Source organism: Nuphar pumila, chromosome 2 (assembly GCF_984573655.1).
Source record: "Nuphar pumila chromosome 2, dmNupPumi1.hap1.1, whole genome shotgun sequence".
Classification (NCBI taxonomy): Eukaryota; Viridiplantae; Streptophyta; class Magnoliopsida; order Nymphaeales; family Nymphaeaceae; genus Nuphar; species Nuphar pumila.
This window is the reverse complement of record NC_143250.1, coordinates 25611128-25631276: the sequence shown is the minus strand read 5'-3', so window position 1 is coordinate 25631276 and position 20149 is coordinate 25611128. Positions and strand designations below refer to the sequence as shown.

General features: G+C 36.0%; 1 protein-coding gene across 1 annotated transcript in view; it reads left to right on the top strand.

Moving 5' to 3' along the window:
- The first annotated feature begins 18571 nt into the window (after window positions 1-18571).
- Window positions 18572-20149, top strand: part of GSTT1 (glutathione S-transferase THETA 1) — a 59442-nt gene continuing 57864 nt past the window's right edge. The window contains exons 1-2 of the mRNA XM_089995481.1: window positions 18572-18740; window positions 19412-19485. Of these exons, the coding sequence (XP_089851607.1) occupies window positions 18676-18740; window positions 19412-19485 (139 nt within the window). The 5' untranslated portion in view covers window positions 18572-18675. The remainder of the gene's footprint in view (window positions 18741-19411; window positions 19486-20149) is intronic.

Genomic DNA, 20149 nt, shown 5'->3' with positions numbered 1-20149 from the left:
TTACTAAGGGAATCACCTTGTTGCACAAGACTTTTTCCTTTCGATCAACGATCTCGATCAGACTTTCCTTAGTTGTCATGTCCTCTCGTACCTCTAGGTTCGCATAATCGATCATGTGAGAAGGGTTGCCAATGCATTTTTGCAACATCGACACATGAAATATGTTGTGAATATGAGCAAATTGCAACAATAACGCTACTTGATATGCAAAACTATCAATCCACTCTAGAATCTCGAACGATTCAACAAACCTTGGAATCAACTTTCCCGTTTTTCCCAAGCAAAAAATATAGCGGGAGTGCAAGAACTTCACAAGAATATGGTCTCCTACTTCAAAAGTCACTGAACAATGCTTCCTCTCTGCATAACTCTTCTGCCTGCTCTGTGCTGTGAGTAATTTCTGACGAATCATCTAGACTTAATCTGAGTAATGTTGAATGATCTCTAGTGACTCTATGGTTCATTCACCAACCTCGCTCCAACAATTCGGAGAACAAAAAGGCCTCCCTCATATGGGGCCATCTGAATGCTCGTATGGAAGCTATTATTGTATGTAAACTTTGTCAGTGCCACATGCTTGTCCCACTCCCAAACAACTCTAAAATACAAGCATGTAACATATCCTCCAATGTCTAAATAGTCTTCTCTAGTTGACCATCTATCTGAGGATAAAAAGTTGTGCTAAACTTTAGCTTTATGTCAAGCGGGCTCTGCAACTGCATCCAAAATTATGAGGTAAAGTGAGGGTCACGATCCATCACAATAGATCACGGAACACCATGCAAGCAAAAACTACTTCATCAATATATAACTCGGCTAGCTTCTCCACAGATAAATGAGATGATTTCGTCAACATGTCCATAATCACCCATATTGAGCAATTACCTTTATGGGTTCTCGGAAGACCAACGATAAAATTTATCGTGATGTTGTCCCACTTCCACTTAGGAATATCTAACGACTGCAGAAGACCTCCAAGTCTCTGATGCTCGATCATAACCTATTGTCAAGTGAGGCATCTTGCCACAAACTCTTTTACATCCTTCCTCATGTCTTTCTACCATTAATGCCTCTGAAGATCCTTAAACATTTTGATACTCCTAGGATGAATTGAATACCTTGATCTATGTGCTTCTACTGATATCTCATCCCTCAAAGTAGGATCATCAAGAATCCACATTCTCTGCGTAAATGTATCACACCATCACTGCTACATGAATATCAAGACTCGACCTGACCAGCCTCAACTATAAACTTCTCATAGTCAGAACCTGCTTTTTTATCAAGAGCGATCCTATCCAAAATTTCTGGTCTAAAGACAAGATTCACACACACCAAGTGGTTGAAACTCTCTATAAATAGATGTCAATCTTTAAAGCTTTGTAGAAGATCCCAATCTCGATTGATCAAACATGAAACCAAAGCATTTTTGCTCAATGCGTCTGCAACAACATGGGGCTTCCCTAGATGATATGATATAGCAAAATCATAATCCTTCAAGAACTCTAGCCATCTTCTCTGTCTCAGATTTAGCTCCTTTTGCAAAAAGATGTATTTGAAACTTTTATGATCAGAAAAGTCTTATCATACAAATAATGCCTCCATAACTTAAGTGCAAAACTACTACAACTAGCTCCAAGTCATGTGTCAGATAATTTTGCTCATGAGTCCTTAACTGTCTCGAAGCATAAGTGATCACCCTACCATGCTGCATCAACACACAATCCAAACCAATAATTGAAGCATCACTATAGACAATGAAGCCTCCTTAGCCACTAGTAAGGCTAAAACTGGGGTTGAAGTCAACTTCTATTTCAAGGTTTTGAAGCTCTTATCGCACTGTGGTGTTCACACATACTTTGCTCTCTTATGCAACAACTTCATCATAAGGGCACCAATTCTGGCAAAATCCTAAATAAATCATCGATAATAACCCGCTAAGCCCAAAAAGTTACGAACTTTCATAACGCTCTTCGGTGGTTCTCATTCTATCACTGCTTTCACCATCACTGGATCAACTTTGATACCATGGATCACTTAGCCTAAAAACATTACTCTATCTAGGCAAAACTCACATTTTGAGAATTTAGTATAAAACCTATGTTCTCACAATGTCTCCAACACGATACACAGATGAAATCGATGTTGCTCCACATTCTCATAATACACCAAGATATCGTCGATAAACACGATCACAAACTTATCCAAGTATTAACAAAAAACTCGATTCATTAGATCCATAAAAACTACAAGAGCATTCATTAATCCAAATGGCAGCACGAAGAACTCGTAATGCCCAAATCGAGTATGAAATGTTGCCGTTGGCACATCCGCTTCCTTAATCCTCAACTGGTGATATCTCATCTGCAAGTCTATCTTTAAGAACACCTTAGTCATCTTTGGTTGATCGAACAGATCCTCAATTCATGACAACATGTACTTATTTTTAATCATCACTTGATTGAGTATCCTATAGTTGATGCACATTCGCAAAGATCCATCATTCTTCTTAACAAAAAGAACAAGAGCACCCCATGATGAAACACTCAGCCGGATGAAACCTTGCTCCAAAAGTTCTTTCAACTGTTTATTTAACTCTACTAGTTCGGCTGATGCCATACAATATGGTGCTTTGGATACAGGAGTTGTACCAAGCACTAAATCTACCAAGAACTCCACGTCTCTTGGTGGTAGTAAACGAGACAAATCTTTGAAAAAAAATCCATGAACTTTTGAACAATCTCTACGTCATAAATCGATGCTTTCGCATGATTCAATGCAATCATACTGACGAGGAACATCTGACATTCGAGACGCATGAACTTTGAGGCTCTCAATAAAGAGATCACCCTTCCATCACATGAGGGTCGAACTACACAAAACTCAACTAGGGGCTGACCAGGTCTCTTCAACAAGACATTGTTCCCATGACACTCCAAACTAATGAAGTGCTCATAAAGTCGATCCATTCTGAGAATGATGCCAAAGCCTGTCATCTTGAGAGGATGAGGTTCGCAAGAAACACACAACCATTAATCGACATTGCAACTTTGGGGAGATGCAATTCATAACATGCCTTAGCTCCTAAGTGTGTGGTTATTTCCGCACAGTGATCTATCTCGACTATTGGAATATCCAGCAATTGAGTGAAATCCTTTAACATAAAAGAATATGTCACATCAGAATCGAACAAAACTCTAGTTGAGAAGTTAGCGATGTCCAGGGTACCTTCTATGACTTGATGGCTAGATTTTGCCTCATCTGTGTATCCACGTACACATGTTCTATTGTCTTTTTCTGTTATTGCTGGGCTAGCTGAGGTTACTTCTGTCGTGGAGCGTGTTGATGCTGAATTTTTTGCGGCATTAGCCACTGCTGCAAAGGTTGTGGAGCAGCCACTCTCTAAGGATAAAATCTCATAAAGTGGCTTTTCTGTCCACAATGCAAATATGTATCAGTCTCTCTGAGACAAGGTTGTCCTGCATGGTCTCTCTGGCACCTACCAGAAGACTGTTTTTGTTGTCGTTGTTGTTGCTGCTATTGCTTTCCCATGTACCTATGTTGCTTCAGATATGGGGCTTTCCCATGTTTCTTCTTCTGCTAGTTCTTCTGAAATGTCTTCTTGATGGACTTTTATGAATCCTTCTTTGTCCCTGATGGTGATGGAAGTGGCTCTACTTTGCTCGAATTCTACTTGGAGGACCTTCAATCCTCGTCAATAATGTTGGTAGCCTAGATCGCCTCCAACAGTGTTTGAGGGTGCCCAACTAGAACCTTGCTATGTAGTACATCATAAAGTCCTTGCACGAACTTCAGTGCTCGTGCTTTTTCAATCGAAAAAGTGTTGGGGCAATATCGCTCTAAGTGCTAAAACCTACTTGTGTACTCTAATAGGGTCGAGCTAGCCTGTTTCAACTCCAAAAAAATCTTGGGCATTCTTTTCCTTGGCAAAATCGAGAAAATAAGTTTTCAGGAAAATCACTCTGAATTCCTCCCATGGGATGATGGAAACTCTTCCAAAGTTGATCTCCTTAGCGGTCTTCCACCACTTTGTTGCATCGTCTATGAGTTGGTAAGATCCAAAAAATGTCTTTTTCTTATCAAATACATTCAGGATATCGAAAACTTTTTCGATCTTCTGAAGCCAAAACTCTGCACGCTCTGGGTCTGACTTCCCTGTCAAGGAAGGGTGATTAAGGTCCATAAATTTCTTATATGTCACCTATGTTGTCTGCGGTTGCTCCTGGGTCTGAGTCTAATTCTGCACTCTTAGTGAGCATCGCGAGGGCCTCTAGGATGAAGTCCCTCTAGCTCATTCAGTCTCTTGGCTACCGTAGCATCTAACAAAAAAATAATCAACTGAATAGATTACATTAAAGCCCTTGGTTGTACTTGTAAGCATAATTAAGCAACTAGTTGTCACAAGAGCAAAACAAACAATTCAATCATATCAGAATTTACCAGCTTTTACTCACTCTACAGGGTTTGACAGTCGGCAAGATGTGAAACTTGACCTTCTTGATTGGAGCTTGGACCATTCTAGGAACTCTGATTTGATGCCAAGAATGTGACACCCACTCCGAACTCACCAAAAATTAAACCAATTTTTTTAATAGAGCACATAGCGAAAAATCAAACATTTATTTCTTTTTAAATATTTTTTATAATCTTTTGCAAATATTTTCTAGCACTATGGAAAGAAAAACCCTTTTTAACAAAATATTCATTCCATTGATGTATACATGAACTGATTACAAAATTTAGGGGTGAACTATCACCGAATCTCTACAAAATTACATTGAAATATAATTCTGATGAAAACCCATAACACATAGCACTCCCAAAAAAAGAAGGGTCCATGATCTAGATCCAAAAGTACTCTAGTTAAACGTATTTATAACCGCCAAGCCCGCCTACTCGTGGGTACCTAAAAAAGGGAAAATAAGCAAGGGTGAGACAAACCACAAGTTTTAGCAAAAAACACGACCACCCACTACGCAATAGCAAACATGGGTAGGTCACCAAGCCAAACTGGACTCTAACTAAGTCCAAGGCTAACTACGTGTCTCAAACTCCAAGACTTTGTGGGATTTGACTCAACTAGATCTCTAACTCGAGAGGTCACTCAAACAACTATACAAAACCTAAATGCATACATGTATATTATTTTTTTCTCTTTTACATTTAGGTTTATCTTTTTCTCTCTACCAATGCACATCACAATTTTTTTAAGTTCTAACTTTCATTATTATCTCCACGAGGGCACAATTGCTTTGGGTTGCTATAAGCTTGCCAACCTACATGAGGGTGTATATTCATCCATGAGTGATTTAAATATTTTATTTTAAACTCCATAAGAACACGGTTTGCCAACACCAAGGTACATAATCTTTTGTCAAGGTATTTTTTTTCTTAGAAAAGTCATAGTGCACTACCGCTAGCGTACATAGCTGGACATCACAATTTCCTTAAGTTCTCACTTGCATTATTATCTCCACGAGGGCACCACTGCTTTAAGTCGCTATAGGCTTGTCGGTCTATATGAGGGGTGTATATTCATCTATGAGTAATTTAAATATTTTATTTTAAACCCTATAAGAACATGGTTCGCCAACACCAAGGTACACAATCCTTTGTTAAGGAGTTCATTTTCTTGAAAAAGCCATAGTGCACTACCACTAGCGTACGTAGCTGGACCTCCAACAACAAAAAGAAGCCTGTGTCCCTTAAGCCACCGTAGTTGGGGACTGGTCTACCTTAGTAACCAAAGTGGGGCCTATAAGAGTAACATGTCATCGCCAGTTGAGAAGGAATTTGTCAACAACTCTGCACAAACCCAAAAGGTTGGTGCAAGCTCGCTCTCAAGGTGAGTAAAGAGTCACTCAAGTTGACAAGTTACCCCATCTTTCAGGTCGTAACCAAATCTGTGTCTTGTTTATTTTAAATTTTGATTCATTGTCAAATTTTAAGTTTTCAATGTAGCCTTTAGGTACTCATAGCCTTGCCCAACAAGACACTAAAAAATTCTATTTGAAGAGAGAATTCATATCTCAAACTAGTGCATACATCTCATTGCACTCTCAACAAGCCTTTACTGTGCTTAACAGTAAGCTCTCACTTGGGAAAATCATTTTTGAAGGTTCATACTATAAGAAATAAAATTAGAAACATTTGTAAATCTCAAGTTTACGAATCCCAAACTTCATACATGACCAATAGGGCCCATGTATAAGCTAAACCACCAGTTTCTTAAATTAACTAGTATGATTAAATTTTTTCTTCTTCTTTATTTTATTATTTATTTATTTTTTCTCTTTCTAGGTTTAATCCATCTTTCATGGTTCTAGAACAACTAAAAATGTAGTTTTTAGTCTTCTCTCTTTTCTTTTCTTTTTTCTCAACTACCCACATGAGGTTCATAAATATATACATGACCTACTAGGGCTCATGTATATGAGGTTCTACCTAATTAATGCGTAACTATACTTACTCGCATTCAATGAATATATTTTAAAATCTAGTTATATATATATATTGTTAGTGTTCATTATCTTATCTTTTCTTTTCTTTTTTTCAAAAGCCATAAGAGGCTGCATACATTCTCAATTCAAGATTTTTATAATATACATATGAAACAAATTATTTCAAGTATACATATTTTTTCTCAAATTTTATATTTATTTTTTTACTCATAAGTCCTCATATCATCCACCACATATATATACATACATACATATATACATATATATATATATATATATATATATATATGTATATATATATAACTAGATTTTAAAATATATTCATTGAATGTCAAATAAGATATTTTTCTTGAGAGTTTTCAAAACCTACTAATGTGAGGCCAAAACAAATTTTTTTCACATAACTAATATTCAAATTCACTAGGCCAATAAATTTTTTATTTTCTTATCATGCACATGAGCAGGGTGTCAAAATGAATATAACAGAAAATTTTATCTCAAATGCACATAAGTGTGGATTACAAAAATTTATTTTAAATATATATATATATATATATATATATATATATGAACATAAGTTTTCATTGAATAAGAATGCATATAGTTGGTTGCTCATGCAAATTTGGTATTCATATGAACAGGGTTGCTTGCATTTGATAGTCACTCAAAAATAAAGATGCATATGCAAATGTGGATCATATTTGTGACAACACCTTATACATAAAAATTCATAAGAATTGTTGTCATAAAATGATAACAATTCATAGAATGCATATATGAACAAGTGTTGTCCATATTATGACAACAACTCATGTGATTAAAATGCATCTGCATTGTTGTCATAATATGACAACAAATTCACAAAAAAGAAAATCAAATTTCATATGCACAATGTTGTTCATATTATGATAACATCTCATAATAAAATCCATGTGTATTGCTGTAAAAAAAATGACAGCAATTCAATAAAAAGATTGCAGATATGAACATGTCGTTCATATTATAATAACATTCTTTTTAATGAAAAACTACATGCAATGTTGTCATAAAATGATAGTTATCTAATTACAAAAAAAAATGTTTATCATTGTAAAACCCATAAAATTTTGATAATTATCAAAATAAATAAATATTATAATTATTGAAAATAGATACGATAAAGTGATGTAGAGTCGATCCAAATGGATCTTGTATCCATACTGGATCAAATGGATCCAGTATTTGGATTCGAATACAATGTATGGATTCAGATCTTTGATGGAGTTGAAACCCACTTAAAATCCAATTTCAAATTTTTAATTACAACTAAATTCTCAAAGCACATCTTTAAATTTTCATCTCTTGCGAAAATCACCCTTGTTATGACCCATATCCTATCGATATAAGTTTTCCAGTAATTCACATGAAATAACGAGGTTTTTTCTCGTTTGGGTCCCATATTCGGGAAATTACTAGTCTTATATATTATGAATTTGATTTATGATTCTCGTAAATTGATTCCTCATAAATAGTACTCATGACACTTCATATATCTTACTTACGCAATTTCGGACCTCGCTCATCAATAAGGTGTGTATATATATATATATATATATATATATATATATATATATATATATATATATATATATATATATATATATATATATGTATGTATGTATTTCAAAAAAAAAATCCTCATAACCATACGAGAAATTTTATCTACTGAGACACATCATATTTTATGTTATCTCAGAACCATCGTGGGCCTTACACCAATTGGATCTTAATGAATCCAAATATGGTCAAAGTGCAATCATGATCCAAAAATGGTGGAATCGCAATCAAGTTCCAAAATTGCAGTAAGTAAGAGTTCAAAATTCTCAAAAGAATGACGTCGTAATCAAGTAAGAGTACGATAAGACACAACCCGTGCTTAAAAGACAATGGAGTAATAAATGAGATAACAAGAAAGGTAATAGCGTTGTGGGGGAACACACGACCAGAAGAGATAAGCCAGTATTAGTCGCAAAGAAGTGCAACCAAGTAAGAGTTGATGCACTGGTGAGGTTGGTTGCCTATGCGGGAAGATAACGTTGGGTCGAATCCCTTTGTATGCCAGAAATTTTATCAAAAAATGCTATTTTGTAAAATGCGTCAAAAGAAGATTAAAAAATTATTGTTGCAAGAATATGCAAACAATCACATCATGGTGCACTTAAGGGGCTCGTTACCCCTAGGGGAGAAGACCCTCGGTTCAAATCCCCCTTGTGCCAGGGATACTTTTTACTAAAATCATGTTTGATTGAATTTTTGAAATTCGAAATAGACCATCAAATACTCAATTAACAAGGTATTAAAGTAGTAGTGTACGAGTTTTTTTTTCTTTTTTTCAAGAAGGAGGCTGAGAGGGTGGCTATGGTTGGAAACCCAACCGTCTGGAATGGGAAACACCATTCCACGAGTTTCCAAAAAGGGTTGGCTCTATTCCATTATGGGCCTCCCACGGATTTAAGAAGGTGGGGGTTACAATACCTCAATTATGAGGTAGGTTACTTGGGGAAGGAGAAAAAAAAATGGAAATCCATATGGGGTTTACAAAAAATGAGATTTCATTTGAATGCGCTTTCTCTTTTCTCTCCCAACCTTCCCTCTCCAGCGTGTAAGCATACTACACACGTTTTCCCTCTTTTTGCTCTCCCAACCACCATTGATTCCGGCGAGGAGCTTGCACGTGGGTACCCGACATCTATGAGGAAGAAGAGCGCTATATCTTAGGATTCACATCTTCACGAGGTAGGGGATACTGGCCCTATTACGTTTGTGTGGTTTCATTGAGCAGAATGTGTATAAACGTTGTAGCATCCCCATCAACATGAGTCTGATTAGCTTTCTTTCTTCGAACACAAACACCTCAGCAACATTCAGCATGGTAAATGATGAATGATATGTGAACCCGTTTGTATTTAGACTTTTAATAGTATCTGGTTCCACGGTTTTGGTAGAATAACAGAAAAAAATTTGATACATGTATATTTCTAAGCATCGGGTTACTCTGGTACACTACCCCGCTTGCACACCCATGACAGAGGCATGATGGCATTGAACCCCCTGTTGTGGAGGCTTGGAGGTGGGGTGGCCCTCATAACACCGTAAGCCTAAGGTCTGACCCAGTCGACCTGCACATTTCTGCTGGGGGTGTATACTCACGCATGTGGAAACGCTGATAGAGTGTGAATGCACAGTTCGGGCCTTTACCAGTTCCCTGAAATGCAGGGGATTGTTTAGAAAATGAATGATTGGTCTATGAAATAAAGGGTTGAACGATCCAGAAATGACACTTTTGGCAATATAGTATATGTAGTAAAGTAGACTCCATCGATATGCATAATAAAATAAAACATAGCTACGACATATCATGATGTAGGTAATCCATGGTTGTTCGAATTACTACGACATGATAGAGATGCCGTATCCTCCGAACGATAACACTAAACATAACTAAAATAATGATGAATAAGATGAGAACTGGGTATACCGAAAAGGGTGTATGTTACTGGTTTTTCATCGCGTCTCTGGGTACACCACGATGGTGTATGATACTGGATTCACGGGTTCTGGGAACACTGGATCGCAGTGTATGTTATCAGACTCATGGTCCACTTTGGAGAGAGTGGGTGGTACACACTCCGTGGGACATTGTTGTGTTGTGAGAGCGAGGCGTCTCAACCGGTCCCCAGTCCTCGGAGTTAGGGGACCAGGACCACCAGTGAGTCCTAGGTGGTGGGTCCAAGTCTTATGCAGAAGAGTTATGGGTGCATCCAATGTTAGTTATTGCTAATTGGGGATCTCTCTCGGTCGAACACCGTGCTCCTTTTGAGTATCCGTATGGCTAGTTATACGAGTTATGACATAATAGACCCCCGTATAATCTCGATCCACTATGATGTCGAATGCATATGCGTACCCATAGGGTTAATTATAGAATGAAGAACAATAATAATAAACATGGCTATGAAAAATGGAAAAAGTAGAAGCTCAAGCTGAAGAAAACTTAGAAATTGAAATCATAGGATCACTTACTCAGAAATCATATTAGATATGATAGAACTAAAAAGAAATGTGTGTTTGCATAGGTATCGAATTCCTGTCATATCATAGCTTACACATACCTGTTCACATGACACTACACTTATGTATTTAGGACTGTATCACTTACTCAGACAGTGGTAGTATGATTTCTTTGTGGTTTACTGTTTTCAGGTGAAACTATAAATGAGCTATCAGAGTGAGGGCGGCGGCTTCGTCGAGGCGGTCATGACACTACTACTTTTCTGCTTGATGTTTTTATGGACATTTGGACTTGATGTCATAAATTCGGTTATGATGGAATAAGATCAAATTTCTATGTAGCTTCTCATTTATCTAGTTAAATGTCTTTTAAGAAAAAAAAATTCTGTTAAATTTACATTAAAAATAAATGGGGCGTTACAATCATAATAGCATCACACACATCAATTTTTTTTAAATCAAAATGCAAGAGCAACAAACAAGAATGGTTCAGTTTTGTTAATACCAAAAAATGCAGATTCAAAGAACCCAATATACCCATGTTTATATATATTTTTTCTAGCATGAAAAAAAATATAGATTTGAATCATGTATATATTTGTGTATATATAAAAAAATATTTTCCAATGATTTAAGCACACAAGAACATCTACATGATACACATTCATCATAATTTTTCTTTTCTTTAATCATGTGAACAAGCAATATATCGATTCAAGAATAAGATTCCAAGAAGGGACTTGCAGATGCAGTATCACATTTTTTTTAACAATAAAAAAATGCAGATTCTAATATGCATATATATATATATATCAATGACTTTAATAAAATATTAAATATGCAAATGTGCATGATGGTTTAAAAAATCAAAACTTAAAACTATTTTTTTTCTTTTTTCTTTAACATTAGCACTAACAACTGATTTTTCTAACATCTTCATAAAAGTTGATTTTTTTTTTCTAAAATCAACACTCAAGATTGTTTTTTTTCTAAAATCTACACTCAAAACTGAGTAGGCTCAGTTTCTAAAATTTAAACCTAAAACCAGTTTTTAAAAAAAACATAACTCCAAACTGGTTTTCAAGATTCAACATTCAAAATCGTGCATCTCGGTTTCAAACTCAAAACTGAGTAGCTCATTTTCTAAAATGAAACCCAACACATATATAATAATTTTTTTTAAACAAACCAGATTTATAATGTGTTTTTTTTCTAAAATAAAAACACCAACTTTGCAACTTAGTTTCTACGAATCAAAAACCGAGTAGAACTATTACTAAAACCCAAACTCAAAACCAGTTTCATAAATCAAATCACAATAAGAAACCAATTTTCTATTATCAACACTCCAAACTGATTTTTCTAAAAAATCAATACTCAAAATCAATTTTTCTAAAAGCAACTCAAAACTGTGTAGGGCAATATATATATATATATATATATATATATATATATATATATATATATATATATATATATATATATATATATATATATATATATATATATATTTCTTTTTCTACAATAGAAAATGCAGATTCATTATCACCTACCCATATATACACATTTTTTTAGCTAAACAAAGCCAAAACCGAAATTCGCATATACATAGATATGTATATTATACATTTTTTTAGATTATCTAGCATAACAAAATTAAAAACAGTCTATAAAGCTAGAGAAAATCACAGATTTTACAGCCACTAAAATTTTATTGACAAAGCCTAACTCGAATCGGGCCTAACACTTGCCACTACTGCATAGAAAGGGTCGACACCTACCTTGGTTCACAAAATTCTGATAGGTATAATCCCTAGGCGTTGTTAGACACACCTTCTAATATGACTCCTTGGTGGTTCTCTTCCTTAAAATTGTCTCTAACACAAAAACCCAAGAAACCGAAGAGAAATAAGAAAATCTATCTCATACACATGAGAAAATACAAGAAAAAATGGAGATGAAAGAAACAGACCTACTCGTCCTTCAACCCTAGGTTGGGTGTCTCACAAAACTTCAAAAATCTTCAAACACAAATATGTCCTCCACAACTGCACCAAAATATGGCTGGTTGGAGTGTGGTATCGCCCAAGTCCAAAATATGGCCTCTACTCTCCAGTAAGAGTAGCAATCTGCTGCTGCCAATGTATATAGACAATGCTACATTTTTTTCTTATATTTTTTTCTCTATTTTTTTTAATGGCCTAGGTGGACAACAAAGGAGGTTCACTACATTCAAGTGGGCTCTTGATGAGCACACTACATGAGTTTAGGGGCTGACAATGCATGCAGACCACACTCTGCATGCATTGGCCCAATGCGAGGTGGCTTGGAAAAGTGACTACTTTAAAACCTCATTTTTTACTTTTTCAAAACAACTCACTCTACAAAATTAATTCAAAAACCTACCTTGGTCAAAGCCTTGTCAAAGTGCATGAGGCTAATATGGGTCTCACGCACTTGACCTGGCTGGTCAACCCAGGTTGGGATGACCCTTGGGTTCAAAAGTACCCCTACAAGACTCTGAATTTACATGAATTGCCCCTGAAACTTATCGAGGGTATTTCGAAGTCAATTAAAGCCTGAATTCGATGAAATAAAATTCAAAATTTCATTGTGAATCCATTTCTGGTCTCAAAAATAAGGTTTTCTAGCCCTAAACGTTCAAATTTATTTTAAAAGGATAATACTCAAAAAATAGGGTTTTTACAGTAAAGACTTGAACACATTATTCAAACCTAATACAAACACAAAAATATAGCCAACAGGTTAATGGACTATTAAGACTTTAAAACATCCAACCCACTAAATAACAAATAACAAAGACTAACCAACTACAGAGACTTAAAAGAATCGTCTAGAACTTTTCAAATTTTACAACCAACAATCAAATAGCACAAGAAAAAAGAACTAGACTCTCAAGGACTCGACTGTGTGCATAAAAGAATTCAGCCAATAGTTTAAGCTTGAGCCATGCATGATTGTTACTTGCATCGTTTCTATAATACTAAATTAAAAAACAATTGAAACATCATACATCAAACAAGGATAGGAGAGACACCCACAATGTGAAACCCCAAGAAACCCAAAAGTACACAATGTGAAGAACCAAAACAATCTCCCAAAGGCATTATGCAATTCAAATGGGTCTCATAGTGAGTCCGAGCAATAGCTCACAGAGACCAAAGGCAACTCATAAACACCCACATTATTCCATTTGTGAACAAAAAAACAATAGAGAGAGAGGGGGGAACCCAATTGGTCTAAGGGGGGAAACTGGAAGAAGAGGAATGTGGGTGATACATGCTTTACTTGAGGGAGTGGCTGCTGGGTGCCTCAATTCAGCGGAGCAACGAAACGAAGTAGCAAAAGAGCAAGGAGGAGGCTTTGACAGAGGAGGGAGGTAGTTCGACAAATTTGCAGAGAGTGAGAGAGGCTCAAGCAGGGAGGAGGGAGTAGGCACTTTGGAGGTGCTCCGGTGAGAGTGCAAAGAGAGAAAAGAAGAGGAAAAAAGAAAAAGGGTTTGTTGGGTCCTTTTAAAATACTAGCTATAATGGCGACAAAAATGTCGTTGTTATAGAAAAAGAAAAAGGCTATAAAAGCAACTGACATGTCGTCGTTATAGAGAAAGGCTATAACAGTGAGTTTTTTATCTCGCCATTATATATAAATAGCGGCGATATTATATGCCCGTTAAATATTATTGTAAAAGTTTTTTAACAACGATAATTAACAACCATATAATGTCACTGTTATAGAAAAAGGCTATAACGATGAGATTTATATCTCACCGTTATATATCAATAGCGAAAATATTATATGCCTGTTAAATATTGCTGTAAAAAAATTTAACAGCAATAATTAACGGCCATATAATGTCGACGTTATAAACATACCTATAACGGTGATATCTAAAGTCGTTGTTATAGGTATGTTTATAACGATGATATATTTAACGGCCATATAATGTCGATGTTATAAACATACATATAACGGCGATATATAAAGGTGCCATTATAGATATGTCTTTAACGGCGACATTTGTGCGGGGCCAGTTTATTTACGGGGATATCTAAAGTCGCCGTTATTGCTAAGTCAATAGCGGCATCGTCATTAAAGATTCACCGCTATTGACTTTGTTCCTTGTAGTGTTAACTGATAAAGACAAAAAAGAATGTAAATTTTAGGGAGGTATTAGAAATGCATTGAAAAACTGGTGAATGTAATAATTAAAAAATTAGGTTCTAATTTGCAAATGTCTGATAAGTTTGGGAGATGTAATTTATGTTTTTGATATTTTTGACAAAGGATGGGAGTACAATTAGGTCTAGTATACTCATACCAAACCGATGTCCTAAACCAATTTCATCCAGCCCAGTTATACCTAGAGTTTGTGTTTGGATCTAAAAACTGAACCCATTTTAAAGTCACTTTAAACAAATAGCCTTAGTTCTGCTAGTAATACTTAGCGACAGTGGCCTGTAGCGACATCGGTGTGGCATTTACGTTACTGCTTCTAAGCGCTTTTACTGACATTTTAGTGGCATATATTAATGTGACTAAAGCCTATGTTTTTTGTAGTGGTAACAAAAGTATGGATGCAAACTCTCTTGAATTTATGCCAATTTTATGCCTGACATAACTGGTTCTATGTAGTTAATACTTGAGGTCCTGAATTGACCCATAACCGAATCCATCATCTATTCAAAGCCATATTATACTTGAATGACCTCGGACCTGACCTTATATTAGACTTTATCCTGCTGGTGCGTGGGGGCTGTCCTTGCTTTATCATGGTTGGGACGCATAAGGCTGGGTGGTCATGTCCTCAGCTCAGAGTTTTACCTCTCAGGCTCATTATTGACCCGGTTCTTGTGAGGGTTTTCTGTTGTCATAAAAAAACAGAAACTTTATTGTAATAATTTTCTAACCCTAAAAAAGAACTTTAAAAACCGGCCTCCATTTGAATGTTTATGTAGTTATTTATTAGCTATTAATGAAGGCAAACAAGGAGGAGGAGGGGTAGGCTGGATTAGGAGTGAGAGTTGATAAGTAAAAGAATTAGTAAATTATGGTATCTATTTAAGTATTTGCAAGTTTTGATAAACTTAGAACCAATAACATTAGTTTTTATATAATCAAAAGTTTAATTTGTGCTTTCTACATGTGCTCCCTATTGCAATGCAAACATGTCTAGGAATTGCATGGCTCAAGTTAATAACAATTTCAAGGAGTAATTGTTCAAAAGGTTATTAATTTTAATTCATTTTTAATATAAATAATGTTGATACTTTTGATTTTAAATTGATATAATTGATTAGTTTCAAGTAATGTCCTTTTCAACTACAAATTTTGATATGCTTTAGGTAATGATTCTTATAGACATTTCAATTTACAGGTGTTTATGACAAAGTTCTTTTAACATGTAAACTAGTTAAAAATACATTTTTACTCTAGAAGTTGTAAAATGTTCTTTAGCTTCAAGTAAAGCTTTGTAAAAATGCACTTTTTTTTTTTAAAATTGATATAAGATATTAGTTTCAAGTAATGTCCTTTCCAACTACAAATTTTGATATGCTTTAGGTAATGATTCTTATAAACATTTCAATTCCAAGTGTTTATGGTATAGTTCTTTTAACATGTAAACTAGCTAAAAGCACATTTTTACTTCAGAAATAGTAAAATTCTGGTTGTTTACAAAACTTAGGAATTGAATTAAATTTGTTTCATACCCAAATTGAATCTAATCCTAACCTAATCTTTTATGAATCATGCCCAAACAATCGACCCAATCCAACCCATTCCACATCCAACCTTTTCCATACATGAAACCATAAAGATCCATCCCAGCTCATGCACAAATCCAGACTCAAATACGTTTCGTTTTAATTTGCAACTGAGTCTTAGTCTTTGGCCTGATTAAGAAATGGGTCTGTTTAAGTCCCGACACATTTGTAGCCAAACCCACTATACCATATAGATCTAATGTTTAAGTCATACCCAGACCTAAACCTGAAATTGAATCAAATTGGGACAGTTTTGAGAACATCTTTTGGACCCATTTCAAAAGTGAGTCTAAAAAAACCAAACCCAAACCATCCCAATTATGTATTATGCAAAAAAAGTAAAGGGTTTGATTCCAAATTTATCCATCCCTTATGAAAGGCACCAAGATTGTCCTCTCTTGTGATGATTTCCAAAAGCATCCCTGCTTTTTATCTTAATATTGCCGCAAAACTGTTCCTGTTACCTCTTGTGCCCCCACATGATGAAAGTTGCTTAGCCATTATAATGACTAGATCATCGGCCCATCCATATGGCTGGACCCCACAAGATAACTGAAATGGTAAAAAAAAATCACATGTAAAAAATAATACATTGATAATTTAAAACATTTTAGGAATACTTTTTGTATATCTTTTGCAAAAGATAAAGACATTAACAAGAGTTATAAAAGGTTTTTTGATAAAAAATAACAAAAACTTAATGACAAACCGCCTTTAGGTGTGAAGATGTGTGTGCGTGTGAGAGAGAGCTAATTACATGGCAAGTACTTAAGGTAAATAAGATTTGCTTTATTTTTGTATAAATAGTTTTCACAGTTAGGATATTGAGAGAGAAAAAGAGAGCTAATTATATAGTAAGTATTTAATGTAAATATGAGGTTCCATATTCATAGTGGGGATAGAAGGTGTTTGGTTGTGACTATTTGTTATTTTTTTAAGTTTACAAGATTGATATGTAACACTATTTTCCGAGAGAGAAAAATTACACTACCCAAACAAAATTGATATTGATATTTAAAGATCACATGACATGAACAAAAAAAAGTCATGAATAATCAAATTTCTTGCCTTGATAGTTCTGCCTTCCATCTGGTCTGATCTGATCCTTGATACTTTGCAAGTGTGATGCTATGGTGGATCTTTTAGCATCTTTTTTACTTGGGAAGAAAAATCAGACTATTCATGAGAGTTGGAGTCATACAACTTTAGTCCATCAAGAAAAGTTCTATTAGTTTTATTTTAAAACATGGTTTTCGCTCAAAACTTAATTGAAAAATCTATTTTTTATGATGAGGAACACTCGCCAAAGCAAGAAAAAACCTGGATGGGGTTCCACAAAGGCACACCTCTAAAAGCTATAGACACACACGTGCGCCAGTGGGGTTTGATCAGACGGCTTCATCTCAGCACCCTCACAACCCCCACCAGACACACTACTTGAAAATTGGAGTTTAAGCATCATCGGCCTTAAGTAGCCTCAAAATTTAATTGAAAATTCTACTTTTTTTTTTTATGACAAGGAACCCTCGCCCAAGCAAGAAAAACCTCGGGTGGGGCTTCACAACCACTCTGCCTTTTGTGGCACACCCCTAAAAGCTCTGGACAGTGGACACACCCGTGCCAGTGGGGTTTGATCTGACGCCCTCATCTCAGCACCCTCAGATCAGAACCACCCCCACTAGCCACACGAATTGAAAATTGGAGTTTAAGCAACATCTGAATAGGGCCTTAAGTAGGCTCAAAACTCAATTGAAAATTCTATTTTTTTATGACGAGAAACCCTTATTGAAGCAAGAAAAACACTGGGTGGGGCTTCACAACCACCCTGCCTTATGTGGCACACCTGTGAAAGCTAGATATACACTCGTGTGCCTGTGGAGTTTGATCTGACTTCCTCATCTCGGCACCCTCACAACTAGCCACACGAATTGAAAATTGGAGTTTAAGCATCATCAGAATAGGGCCTTAAGTAGGCTCAAGCATCACTATATGCTAAATGTGTAAAACGATATGCTTTTTTCAACCAAGTCCACCTTTCTGACTACGGGACGCCATGGTTTATCTGGGTCCGGGCCGGTATTGCTAGTTGCTGGTTTGCCACCTCAAAAACGGACCCGGACCCGTACGAGTCCAGAACAGGTAAAAGTCTCACTACGGTTGGTTGACCGGCCTAGACGCGTGGTGTGTTTTGGGTGGCGGACTACTCGTCCGCGATTACTGAATCATTTTGTGTCAGAGAAGGGGTTTTTTGTTTGTTGGTGTGTGGGACGACCGGACGAAGCTCCTCCAATCGAAGCTTGCCAAAAAGGCGAGTTTTTGTTTCCGGGAAGCGGAAACGGAAGCGGGTGTGAGTGAGAAAAATGAAGCTCCGAGTATACGTCGATCGACTCTCCCAACCATCTCGTGCCATTCTCATTTTCTGCAGGTTGGTTTTACTCTCCATCCATCCTCTCGTTTCTAGCTTCCATTTGATTCCTTTGTTCTTTCAACTCTCAGTTAGTCCATTCCTTTAAATCTGTGTTTTTCTCCCTTTCAATGAAAATTTTAACGGAAAAGTTTCTGCCATAAACTCTCCATAAGGGAACTAAGTCCAAAAGAAAGGAAAAAACAATGGCTTCTTGCTCTCGGTTAATGGTCATGCACCCATAATCTTAAAAGAAGCAACATGTTGGTTTCGAGGCTATTAAATTGAAAGACCTATCTACCTTTTTATTTTGTGCCCACTTTATGTTTTCTTGTTTCCGTGTATTTCATGTCAGATTCGAGCTATTCAAGTAGTTTTTTTGCATCAGTTGTGAAGAGTGAACCGTCGTACCCTTTCCCCTGATGCGATTCTTAGCCATTATGACAATCCACCTTTTTTTTTTGCTTTAGGTCATCTATTTCCTGATTTGTAACTGCAGCGATTTTCTACCCCAGTTTGTCTTATGATTCTGTTCATTATCTAGCCAGTGAATATCATCTCTGTTTCGATAAAATTCCCCCCTAAGGGCGTTCAGGATATTTTCAAGTCATGTATATGTTTCCATATGAGGCTGAATAATTTCATCTTATCCAATTAGTTTGCAAATCACTACTTTATTTGGGATTGTATAGGGTCAATGGGATCGAGTTTGAAGAGGTCAAGGTGGATGTTGCAAAGGGTGAACAAAGGCGACCTGAATTTACAGGTGATGTTGTTTTGTATTGTAGTCATCCTTGAATTATTTTTTTTTTCTTTTGCTCAATTGATCATATGTGATGGTAAACAATCTTTTGCTTCTGTTTTCATATATGATGATTCCCTCATTGCATTGTGCAAAAAGTCTCAGAAAGTAAATTCCTGAATCTTGACTTTTGAGAATGCAAGCCAGCATGACTCTTTGTTAAACCAGCTTGATTTGTCAGCCTAAGCCGAAATTGACTTGAGATTTTGCACCATTTGCTTTTTTGAAAGATAGGAAATTTTTATTAAAATATAGAAAGAATAAAGCGCAAGGAGTGCAGTGCAAGGTGATCAGGCTTCACCCTGCTGAGACAGTATACAAAGAGTATTTGAAAAAAAAAAAACAACTTAAAACGTTATGCCATAAAGAGATGAAAAGAATGATATTGTGTTGAAATAAATCACAGCCCCTTCAAATGCTGTGCAAGACTCTTTATAGTTGCACAGATGATTGAGCAACAAACAGCGAGCAGCCTGCTATGCTAGAAATTCAGATCAAAATACTAAGGGGTACCCAGTCTACTAGCACCAATCCATGATATGTCAGAGCCTCTCAGACCACAAGTGTGCAATGAAAAATATCAAACTGAATTCTACAAAGTAGTGTTGTGATACTGGAGGGGCCGATT